This window comes from Camelina sativa, chromosome 18, assembly GCF_030686135.1.
Source record: "Camelina sativa cultivar CO46 ecotype springtype chromosome 18, ASM3068613v1".
Classification (NCBI taxonomy): domain Eukaryota; kingdom Viridiplantae; phylum Streptophyta; class Magnoliopsida; order Brassicales; family Brassicaceae; genus Camelina; species Camelina sativa.
Window position 1 is genome coordinate 23146252 of NC_141897.1, and position 12688 is coordinate 23158939.

General features: G+C 36.6%; 2 protein-coding genes across 2 annotated transcripts; both read left to right on the plus strand.

Annotated features, from left to right (window-relative positions):
• The first annotated feature begins 298 nt into the window (after positions 1 to 298).
• LOC104763682 (triacylglycerol lipase OBL1-like) lies at positions 299 to 2097 on the plus strand. The gene is made up of 4 exons (XM_010487026.3): positions 299 to 618; positions 698 to 928; positions 1010 to 1644; positions 1737 to 2097. The coding sequence occupies exons 1-4, from the start codon at positions 309 to 311 to the stop codon at positions 2004 to 2006; spliced, it is 1446 nt and encodes a 481-aa protein (XP_010485328.2). The 5' UTR covers positions 299 to 308; the 3' UTR covers positions 2007 to 2097.
• A 726-nt stretch (positions 2098 to 2823) lies between these two features.
• LOC104762863 (zeaxanthin epoxidase, chloroplastic) lies at positions 2824 to 6672 on the plus strand. Its single transcript, XM_087498520.1, has 15 exons — positions 2824 to 3677; positions 3812 to 3974; positions 4058 to 4132; positions 4228 to 4328; positions 4422 to 4537; positions 4620 to 4923; positions 5002 to 5116; positions 5215 to 5318; positions 5414 to 5459; positions 5542 to 5606; positions 5710 to 5796; positions 5904 to 5958; positions 6058 to 6146; positions 6232 to 6319; positions 6425 to 6672. Exons 1-15 carry the CDS (start codon positions 3166 to 3168, stop codon positions 6509 to 6511), a joined length of 2007 nt encoding a protein of 668 aa, XP_087354646.1. The 5' UTR covers positions 2824 to 3165; the 3' UTR covers positions 6512 to 6672.
• Positions 6673 to 12688: the final 6016 nt, after the last annotated feature.

The following is a 12688-nucleotide window of genomic DNA, read 5'->3' on the forward strand; positions in this document are numbered from 1 at the left end:
CTGAAAAAGTAAAGCCGGGTCGCGTTTTCTACATATGGTTACCGTTAATGATTTTTTTTTTCATAAGGAGAGAGTTCGTTGGGAAAGTTTCCTTTTTTCATATAATTACGATCATTTAACCCACGTGTAACGTTCATATATTCCAAAACCAAATCTATGGATCACCTTTTTATAAAAACAAAATCCAAATCTCGTTTTCCCATAACTCCAAGCCTCCAAGTATTCCAAATCTACGATACGGTCCATTCTAATCCTCGCATATATTTATAAAATTGTACGTGCATAATTAATTGCATTCACATTACAATATGATCAACAACAACAACGGCGATGACGAAGAAGAGTTTGCGAGAGGATATCTGATTCTCCGACCGGAAGAGCTCCGACCATGGGAACTTTTCCGTCTGTTATTCTCCTGCAATATTGAAAAGCCAAGATTAGTAGATAGCTCAGAAACCAAAGAACCAAGTTTCCGACGTCGATGGCTTATCTTCGTATCTCTCGTCCTTCTCAAGCTTCTCCGATTCTTCTCCGAGGTGTTAGCACTCCTTGGCTCCGCCTTAGAATTCTCTTTAAACTTCCTCTCCGCTAACTCTTTCTCCGGTTTCTTCCTCCGAGGTCTTGATGCTTTCCATTACTTGTTCATTCTATCTATTATATAATCATACAATTATGCTAATTTTTTGGATACATGCAGGACAAGTGGTGTTGCCGAAACCGACATCGGAGAATTATCAGTCTTTTATCGGACATTTAGACACGAGAATAAGCTTAGACAAGACGATGAATCGCGAAGATGGAGATAGATACTACGCTGCATTGTCCATTATGGCTTCAAAAATTGCCTATGAAAACTCAGCCCGTATTAAATATGTCGTCGAGAATCATTGGAATATGACTTATTTAGGTCTCGTTGACTATTGGAACGGTATATATGCATTGTGTTACACTTACATAAATCTTATTCAGTTTAATCAAGTTTATAATGATTTTATTTTAATAAATACAGAGTACCAAGAAAAGGAAACAACACAAGCCCTTATAATGTCTACTGATAAAACAGCAACACCATCCAACGGTCAAGAAACGACGGTGGTGGTTGCATTTAGAGGCACAGAACCGTTTAACTCCGAAGATTGGTGTTCAGATTTCGACATTACATGGTATGAGCTCCCAAACATTGGGAGGATCCATGGTGGTTTCATGAAAGCTTTAGGACTTCAAAACAATTGCAGTTGGCCAAAGGAACCTCTCTCAAACCCTAATCGATTATCCCCTTTGGCTTACTACTCAATCAGAGACTCTTTGAAAACTCTGATGGCTCAAAACGAAAACACTAAGTTCGTTCTGACCGGTCATAGCTTAGGAGGAGCGCTCGCGATCTTGTTCACGGCCGTGCTTGTGATTCACGATGAGACCCAGTTGTTGGAGAGGATACAAGGAGTTTATAATTTTGGACAACCTAGGGTTGGAGATTCCAAGTTTGGTGAATTTATGGAGAAGAAATTAGAAGAATACGATGTTAAGTATTATAGATTTGTTTATCATAACGACATTGTTCCAAGATTGCCGTACGATGATAAGGATTTGATGTTCAAACACTTTGGCACTTGCATCTACTACGACCGACACTATCAAGCAAATGTACGTATATATCGCTATTTTCATTATTATTTACAAAAAAATTATACAAGAACTATTTAATTTATTTTAATCTGTGACTTACATTGATATAGGTTTTGAGAGAGGAACCGGACGAAAACTTTTTCTCGTTGCGGTGGATTACAAAAATGATGCACGGTGCTATATTGGAGCTTATAAGAAGCTTCACTATTGTGACTGAGAAGGGACCAGAGTTTAGGGAAGGATGGTTGTTGAAGAGTGGTAGGGTTTTGGGGATTATGGTCCCTGGGGTTTCAAACCATACACCTCAAGATTATGTGAATGCCACTATATTAACCCCTCCTTGTGTTTTCCAAATTCATAGAGATGTATCCATTACATAAAAAGGCTTGTGTAAGTTAGTGTGTATATTGACCTACGTTGGGCTTTTTAATGTTACAAACCAGATGACAAATAATATTATTCCGTTAGCAATTAAGCCCATCTTAATGGGCTTGGTTTATTTTAACCGAACCGTTAGTTCTGGTCCATTGATATTTTGGCTTATTAAAAATAGAAAAAGGCATGTGAATTTAGTACTTTGTCAAATAAAATGGTAAGCCATTGAAGTAGAAGCTGAAGTAGAAGCTGCAGCATTAAGATCAGCGGTTTTTGACAGGTTGGGGTACAGTGTGATGTTTTGTGGAGATTCATCCAATCTATACCAACAGCTTTCTCAATCTAATAACCAGCAGCAGAGCTCATGACAAAGACATTTTCCTATTGCTACTTACTTGCAAGATTTTGGAAATCTCAGTAGATTCTTTATTAATATTTTTTTTGTTCATATACTTCGTAATGTCAATTTAGCTACTGATAGGTTAGCTAAGAATGGAAAAAGAATTAAGTCATGTTATATAATAACTTGGACTGATGTTAAGTACTAATAAAATTTATGTTGCCGAGAAAAAAAAATGGTGAGCCGTGAGCCATTGTGATGAATTGAAAAAACAAAATTGTATATTTTTTCGTCGACATAGTATAATTATATTTTTGACGACAACAAAAAAAAAAGTATAGTTATATTTAAGATAAAAACTGAGACACGTCAAAAGAAAAAAATTCAATATGAAATTAGTGGCTTAAAATGGGGATAAGAAAATAAAAATTGACAAAAAATGATTTGATTTATCCATTCACAATCCTGAAAAGAATCCACCGCAAGCTCTTATCACGTCACATTCAAATACCAAATATATTTACCAAACTTTTTTTTTTTCTTGGGACAAATACCAAACTTTTTAAAATAAAATAATAATTATTTTTTTTTATGAAAATGAAATACTAATGGCGGAGAGTAAAGACATGTCAACATCGGAACCGATATTTGTAGGCATTGAGAGATGAAGTGTGTTGCTGTCCTCGTGACACCTGTCTTCTCCTTCTCCATCATTCTTCTTCTTCTTCCTCAAACCACTTCTTCTTCTCTCTTGTTTGAGTTAAGAGGCCAGATAAAGTCTTGATTTTGATATCAAGAACTCAATCGGTGAAAAAAATTGCGAGATGGGTTCAACTCCGTTTTGCTATTCAATCAATCCATCTCCATCAAAGCTTGATTTCACGAGGACACATGTGTTTAGTCCCGTTTCTAAACAGTTTTACTTAGATTTATCATCCTTCACCGGGAAATCAGGAGTAGGAGCAGGAGGGTTTAGGAGCCTTCGAGCTTTGGTCGGAGTAAAGGCGGCGACGGCGTTGGTTGAGGAGGAACAGAAGCGAGAGTCAGTGACGGATAAGACGAAGAAGAAATCGAGGGTTTTAGTTGCTGGAGGTGGAATCGGAGGTTTGGTGTTTGCTTTAGCTGCGAAGAAGAAAGGGTTCGATGTGTTGGTGTTTGAGAAAGATTTGAGTGCTATTAGAGGAGAAGGACAATACAGAGGTCCGATTCAAATACAGAGCAACGCTTTGGCTGCTTTGGAAGCTATTGATACTGATGTTGCTGAACAAGTTATGGTAGCTGGTTGTATTACGGGTGATCGCATTAACGGTCTCGTCGATGGTATCTCTGGTACTTGGTGAGTCTCCTCACCAACTCTACTCTGCTACTAAATTTGATGTGTTGCTGCTTGAAGAGTTGACAAGTTGTTATATTATATTTTTGTCTAGTTGCTTAGGACTCGTGAAGTAACTCTTTTGATTTCATTATTAGGTATGTAAAGTTTGATACTTTCACTCCTGCGGCCTCAAGGGGACTTCCTGTGACTAGAGTTATTAGCAGAATGACTCTGCAGCAGATCTTAGCACGTGCTGTTGGTGAAGAATTGATTAGAAACGAGAGTAATGTTGTTGATTTTGAAGATTCTGGTGATAAGGTGATCATTGCTTTTTAACTTTAAAGAGAGACTATTGACTTGAGGAAATTTTAAAATGTAGCTGTATTGGTTTGTTGGTTTAGGTCACTGTGGTGCTCGAGAATGGTGAACGCTATGAAGGTGATCTGCTTGTGGGTGCAGATGGCATTTGGTCTAAAGTAGGGTTTTAACTGTATATAGAGTATATAAACAAATAGCTTTAGTTGTTGAGTATAGAACTGAAAGATTATGCCTTTTGTGTTTTTGTTTGTAGGTGAGAAATAATCTGTTTGGTCGAAGTGAAGCTAGTTATTCAGGCTACACTTGTTACACGGGGATTGCTGATTTTATACCGGCTGATATCGAATCTGTTGGGTATGTTGTAGCCAGACTAAAGTTCATGCATCTCTTCACTGATTATGAATCCTTTTTTATCTGATATTGGGAATGTTTCATTCTCTCTTAAAGCTACCGGGTCTTCTTGGGAAACAAACAGTACTTTGTTTCTTCGGATGTTGGTGGTGGGAAAATGCAATGGTATGCATTTCACGAGGAACCAGCTGGTGGGGCAGATGCTCCAAATGGTAAATATCTGAATTGTTTCTATGGATTTTGCATTTAAGTTATCAGTTTTACATAAGCTTCTTTTCTATTTGATGTATTCAGGTATGAAGAAGAGATTGTTTGAAATATTTGATGGTTGGTGCGACAATGTACTCGACTTGTTGCATGCAACAGAGGAGGATGCAATTCTCAGAAGAGATATCTATGATAGAAATCCTAGTTTTACTTGGGGTAAAGGGCGTGTTACGCTACTCGGTGATTCTATCCATGCGATGCAGCCAAATATGGGTCAAGGTGGATGCATGGCCATTGAGGATAGTTTTCAACTAGCATTGGAGCTTGACGAAGCATGGAAGCAGAGTGTTAAAACTAAGACACCTGTGGATGTTGTTTCCTCTTTGAAAAGGTAAAACTAAAACACACACAATCTTGTTTAGTTTGGGATTCTGGTGAATACTGAATATGCTCTTGGCGCTGGCTTAAGATATGAGGAATCTAGAAGGCTCAGAGTCGCTCTTATACATGGGATGGCGAGGATGGCTGCAATTATGGCTTCCACTTACAAAGCATACTTAGGTGTTGGGCTTGGTCCTCTCTCTGTGAGTAGTACATTGATAGTTCTCACTGATAGCTACACAAAGCAATCACTCTTTTTTTGTTCATTTTAACTCAATTCCAAATCTCTTTTGTTTTGCAGTTCTTGACCAAATTTAGAGTACCACATCCCGGAAGAGTTGGTGGGAGATTCTTCATTGATATTGCTATGCCAATGATGCTTAACTGGGTCCTTGGAGGCAACAGGTTATGTCTTTCTCTGTATTCCACTAGATAAGACCTTGAAATGTTTAGATTTGAGTAACAGATCGTAAAGCCAACTCCTATACACGCTTTTGCAGTGAAAAACTAGAAGGAAGGTCACCTAGTTGCAGACTCACTGACAAAGTATGTTTGTTTCTTCTTCTGTTTCACTCAAATCAAGATTCATTAAATGACTAATATGAAAGTGTTAAATGTTGGTCTGAAGGCCGATGACAGGCTTCGAGAATGGTTTGAAGATGATGATGCTCTTGAACGTACTATAAAGGGAGAGTATGTATTCACAAATCCCTCAAAAGTTACTTCATTATATCTCTCTTGAACAGTGTTGGCTCTCTACACTGCTTTGGTCTCCTGAGTCTTAAACTCTTTGCAGATGGTATCTGATTCCACACGGCGATGAGTGTTGCATTTCGGAAACGTTATGTCTAACCAAAGATGAGGATCAACCTTGCATCATCGGGTATCAAACAACTTACATATTTCAGATGTCTAGCTCAAGTTTATAATGTGATACATGATCGCTCAGAGTGTAGAGTTTGAAACGTTGAAAGCTCTTTGTGATTGCAGAAGCAAACCAGATCAAGATTTACCTGGAAAGCACATTGTGATCCCTTCGTCTCAGGTATTAACAAAATCTGTATCTGAGGAGTGGGAGTTGAGATGCTGCTTCAGATTAGTCAAAGAACATAATTTTGTTGTTATTGTCAAATCATTGACTTAGGTTTCGAAAATGCATGCGCGTGTGATTTACAAAGATGGAGCTTTCTTCTTGATGGATCTTCGAAGCGAACACGGAACCTATGTGACAGAGTAAGTCTCTATATGTGGTTTGTCTCAACTCTTTAGACTTGTGAAATTTCTGATTAATATGTTTGAATGTGTTCTTCATCTCTAGTAACGAAGGAAGAAGATACAGAGCCACACCAAATTCTCCCGCTCGGTTTAGAACGTCTGATATCATCGAGTTTGGTTCAGATAAGAAGGTGAGACATTTGGGCGGGCAGATCTCGGTTTGGTTTGAACCGAATCGTTTTTACACTAACCGGTTTTGATTTTCTGAAACTTAATATACGGTTTGGTTTTATCAGGCGGCGTTTAGGGTGAAAGTGATCAGGACAACTCCGAAATCAACGAGGAAGAATGAGAGTAATGATAAACTACTTCAGGCAGCTTAAAAATTATGAAAATTTTATCGGTTTGGCAGATAATTTATGTAGTCATTTTATCTTAAAGCAAAAAAAAAAAAAAAAAAAAAAGCTTTCAGATATTCCTTGCATTGCAATGTATATATAGGCCTGAAACAGAAGATAATTTATACAAAGACATTACTTTTCAATTTTATAATTGTTGACAACAATAACTCTATTATGATTACTAGAAAAGACATTATTTATCTATTTTGACCGTTATTTCTATGGACAGTTTTTTTTAACCTTGTTCCTGAACATGGAACTATTTATTTATGTATAGAAGGATAATAAATGTGAAATCGAGAGAAGAAGAATTACAAAAGTAGGAAACAATAATTTTACTGACATATGGTTTGGTGTGTTTGAGGTAAGGTTACTGTCTTCATGGGTATCACGAAGAAACTAGAGAAGGGTTTCGGGAGAAATTCTTTATTATTGTGTTATTCCTCATAATCAATGATACAATGGTTTATATAAGACTAGGTTTTAAGGTTTACAACAATATTATGGTTTATAATAACCGACATAACAAAGTTTAACATGAACTGTCGGTCCATACACCAATATTCTTCTGCACGACAAATGTGGGGCGCAAAACGCAAACTTTGTAATAGAAAAGCGGAACACGTATGTCATGGACACTTGTCAAGTACAGACAAATCATGTCAACAAACGCCTCCAGACATAAACTTTAATCTTGAATATAGGGATGGAACTTTAGCTCATCTTCGGTCTTTGGTAAAAGGGAATAATGACATCCCATGGGTGCAAATCCTGCAATCTCCACACATAATTGTCCTAATCTCAGACAGTCCACAAATCGGACACAAAAGAAATTGACCTAAAAACATGAGCGTTCCAAACAACTCCCTCGTAATGGTAAAACTATTACCAAATAAAAACCCCAGAAAAATTCATAACTCAAACTCATGTAAACCCTAACCCTATAACCCTGAAAACCATAATCAATAGTTTAAATAAAAGAAAACCCCGATTAATTATTGCAAAAGAAAAAAAAAAAACAAAAACAAAACTATCTTCCTCTAACAAGCTGCTAGATCGGAGACACAAACGACGAGACACATAACCAAATTCTCCTATGACGTAACCATAATTGCTTCTTTTCTTTTTTTTTTTTTTTTTTTTTTTTTTTTTTTAAAATAAAAAAAATAAAAATCAAATAATACCCCAGTAATTAAGAAAAGAAAACAAAATCACGTAATCTTCACTATTTAGACTACATACATTTACGTCTTTGAAATCGTCTGGTTCGTCTTCATCACAGCCATCGTCTTCACATCCCATGATCATTCGAATCACAAAAATACTAACGCGAAAGCTTTAATTTAGATCTAAAAAGATTGTTTGTTCTGATACCATGAAAAAACTAGAGAAAAGTTTTGGGAGAAATTCTTTATTATTGTGTTATCCCTCTTAATCAATGATAACAATTGTTTATATAAGACTAGGTCTTAGAGTTTACAATAATATTAGAGTTTATAATAATCGACATAACAAAGCCCATGGACTGTCAACCCATACACCAATACGGAGAGACCAGGTTTGATATTGATACCTGAGTTTATTACTTTATGAGCGAAGGGGGAGAAAGATTGAAGGCTGTTTCTGATCGTCGGAGTAGATGAAGCAACAGCGGCGGCGCGGGCTGAGAGACGACGAAGACCGGCTGCTTGAGTCAAACCGGTAGTTGTTCCCCGGTCAACATCGATCATGTTTCAACTCAGAACAGAGAAAGAACAATTCTTTAGACAGATGATGTTAGCATTTTTTTGAGATTTGTGTTACATGACTATAGTGAGGAATATGATCGGAGATAAATTAGAGATTCGTAGTGAGAAAGAAAGAGGAATAGGGAGAGAGGAAGTGTTGGGAGGAGCTTCTATATTTTATTTATAAAGCTACACATATTGATGGGTCCTCCTATTAAAAACCATCAAGCAAATACTTCAAAAACCATCAAGCAAATACTTCAGACTTCAGAGTCATCTCATCCAAGACGGCTTTGTTATGCATCTTTTTGTATGGAACACGTTAACCCAACTTTCAGATCATCCAACGCCATCTTCTTCTTCTTCTTCGACGAAATCAGATTTCATGGAGAAAAGAAAATGGTTCCCCACGATAACGAGGGAGGAACAAATTAGGAGGGTTTTATGGGTTTGATCGTGTAATGATTCATTAGACCAAAAAGCCCAAACTAGATTTATGGACCAAAAAGCACAATTATATTATTTTCTTTGGACCACCGTAATTAGTAGACACCGACCTTGAAGAAAGGCCAATAGAATACATGCTTGAGTTAGTGAATCAATTATTTTACAACCAAGCCAGCGGCTGCAGCAAGGTGTGTTGTTAGTGAATCTTTATATGGTCGAAGATGATCAAAATTTGATGCTTTGTAATTTCATCATTTCTAATTGACGTACATTATCGGGAAAATAAATGTTCACGAAATTGGGTGATTAGAAAATATTAATGACGGTGAGCAAAAATACTCTCAGCTCAATCGAATAACGATTGCAATGCCTATACCAATTTGAGTTGGAAGAAGTCCAAGCGTTTATCATTAAATATTAAAACGTGATTTTATAGAAACTATCTCAGTATCTTGGCATATAACGGCGTTCATAATTCGAAAATGATATGTAGAGGTATCCGATTGGGTCGGTACCCGAATGTCCAATTCCATAATTAATCAAAAAAAAAAAAAAAACTTCGACGTCAAAAAGACAAAGAAAAAGAGAAAAAACATGCCCCGTAGTACTATATTGTGTATAAGACAACAATCAACTTTTTTTGCTTATACCTAATCGTATTGAATAATTGGCTTGAACGTTGAACCTATAATTGATCAATTTCAGCTCAATCTCGAAAGGTATAGAAAATGACTTGAATGTTGACTTATAAATATTAATATAGAGATGTATAAAAGGGATTTACTGAAATCGTTCGTCCTAGCCGCTTTTCTTTCTAACACAACCACTGAGATCTCTCTTCCCGGCGGCGTCGAACCAGATCGGCGCCGCTGGGTCACTGTCCCTTCGTCAGTGTATTCCTCTCTACTACCAACTCTATTTCTGGACTGATTTCGAATTCATCGGTTTTTCAAGCTACTCCGACTCCGCTTCAGCTTCAGTCGCTCTCCCCCCTCTCTGCTCAAACGATGGGTCTTCTCGGCGAGGTGATTTTCTCGAGACCCCAGCCCTTCGATGACAAATATGAGACCATTATACGCCTTGTTTGTCTTGCTTTATGTATCTCTTGCCGGCTCCCCTTGAAGGCAACCTCAGCATCTCCTTGCTCCTTGGATGTATATCCACCCACCAAGTGCTCTACTTGGCTGCATTTGGAAGGGCGATCTGTGCTGCCGCTGGAACTGAGCATGATATTGACTGTTAAGGTTTCAACCTTGGTGAACCGTTATCCTCCTCCTGCATCTCTGGTCCTTCTAGTTTGTGTACCAGATCTACTCTGCTCCAATCCGCCTCTTTGTCCAACGATGATTGCCTTCACAAACCATATCAAAGTGCTTTCCTCAAACCCTCCTGCTGGACAGAGTCATGCTGACTCTCGCCTCCAATGCAGCTCCATACCCACTCCACCTCAGTCATATCGATCCAGGTTTGAGCCCAATTCTCATGTACAAATCCTGGTAGATAGAGTATCTCGGTTAGAGTATGATACATGCCTGATGTTGAAGCTTGTTAGACCCTACTCAATTTTCTCTAATACAATCCTATTAGCTTCTCATACTTCTGTTGTAGCTTGCAGCCTTAGTAGATATGCAAAAGCCTTTTTAGGTTGGTTTGATAAATACCCTTGTCAAGATCAGTTGGAACGATTGTATCAAAAGCTCACCAAAACCCTCCATATGTACCATCACGATTTCCCCATTGGTCCTAACCTAGTACCTATCTTAATGCTCCAGGGCAAAGCTGACTACAGGCTTTATGTGGGACTCCTTAACCTCCATGGCTTTGAGCTTCATGAGAGGAAGGACCTACCTGTTTTGCTACAAATTTGCTCTCTTCTTCGTAGGTTCAATCATATACCAATCCCACCTCTCAATTTTCATCAACCGTTTATAGGATGTAAACTCGATTCTGCTTTACTTTGGCAATGTAATAACGGCTATAAGCTTTGTGTGGAACTCCTTAACCTCCATGGCCAATGGCTACATGCGAGGGAGGACCCACCTGCTTTGCTCTGGCATTACATATTTCACTTACGAGTACCAGTTATTGCCCCAGCCACTGTGCAGAGAATTAAGCAAGAAAATATAAGAACTTTGGGACAAAAAGATTTGATCATTATCTTGTTGACAAGAACCCCTTCCCCCACTCCCCCTAAGTACCACATTTGTAAAAGCTCCCCTGCATATATTGCAAGAGCCAGTATTGATCACATGCTGATCGAGGAAGTTGTGAAGTGTATCTTCATGTGCGACTCCACCATGGTCCCAACAGATTCTTCAAGCATTGCTAGTCTCCCAAAGTCTTGCACCTCCTTGGATAACTCATGGAACCAATATCTTTATAAGCTTTGTAACCCTTTTATGCTTTGTAATCCTTTAATTTCTCCTTTGTATGAACTCTCCTCACTGAGGATCTAAGCTATAATGGCAGTTTGTTTGACAAAAAAAAAAAGATAGAGATGTATAAGCTAAATCGGTATAAATTGGTATTACCAATTCAAAACTCGAAAGTGACATGTATCTTTTTTTCCTTTTTCTTTGTCAACTGATGATATACAATTCGAAAGACCAATTACAACATCCACAAGAAACTTAACAAAAAAAAAGAGGGGTAAAATAGTTTTTTTTTCTTTTGTCGGCGGGATAAAATAGTTTATTTATGTAATAAGCTGATAGTTTTTATTTTTGGGTGGGATTAAATTCTGAATATTATAGTTACAGTCTGAAAATCTATGTTACATGGAAACTCGTTTTGAGGTCCGTTTTCCATTTCCGAAACGTTTCAGAAATAGAAACTCGTGGAAACACGTAAACAAGCCACGGAAACACAATTCTTAAAATTTTCTGTTTGAAAACACGATGAAAACTTCGTTTTTGTTTTGGAAATACGATGAAAATTTTTTTAGCTTAGAAACTTAATAAATAAAATATATATTCATAATACATATAAATATATAATATATTAATGTTTTAATTCAACTATTTAAAATTTATGTTGTTTCAAATATTCTTTTGATATAGGTTTTATATTTGGTGTTTTACTATGTATATACATATATATCCTGGATAATTTTAGAAACGTTTCTATTTTGTAATTTTAAAAAATTATCGTTTTCTGTTTCTAAAACGTTTCATTTCCACGTATTTGTTTCCGTTTCTATTTAACCTAGCTGAAAATTATAAAAGAAAAGTGAATTTATAGAAAGTGTGAAATATGAATTGTGATAACCATTGTGTGCCATTTGTTTTTTATCGGTTGCAACGTCGCGCCGCGTGTGGACTACATGGAACCCACATGTGAATTAACAACGTGCTACCTTTCTGTAGTAGTACCATTTGCTTTTTCCTTCCTACTGTATGTCTAGTGGCACTAAAATTAGTTTTTTTTTGTTTTTTGGTCAAAATGGCACTAAAATTAGTTTTTTTTGTTTTTTGGTCAAAATGGCACTAAAATTAGTTTTTGCCACTCAATTTTGTAACTCAAACGGATCGTGTGAAAACATATATAATCAGTGTAATGAATCTAAAACGGACTGACTAAGCGATACAGATCGAATGAAAACAAAAAAAGATTGTCGCAAAATTGATTAGCTAGAATCTAAGGTGGTATGAATATACTAATAATTGTAGCGACTTTTTTTATATGTAAATTTGTGGACAACCATGGTATACACCTCTAAATTCGTTATTTGTTTTCCAATGTTTTAACCATATAATTATAATTGACCTATACCCAATTACTTATAGTTTCTGTATAAATATAAATATATTTATCTTTTATGTATTATATTTTATTTCTTCATAATAGATATACGACATTAATTGTAACTAAATTGATTATTTACAACTTTATTTTCAAATAACAAAGCGTAAAACTTTTTTACTAAAACATGATAGTCATGAACCTTTTGTTTTTAATTTGACAAAAAAAAAGAACCTTTTGTTTT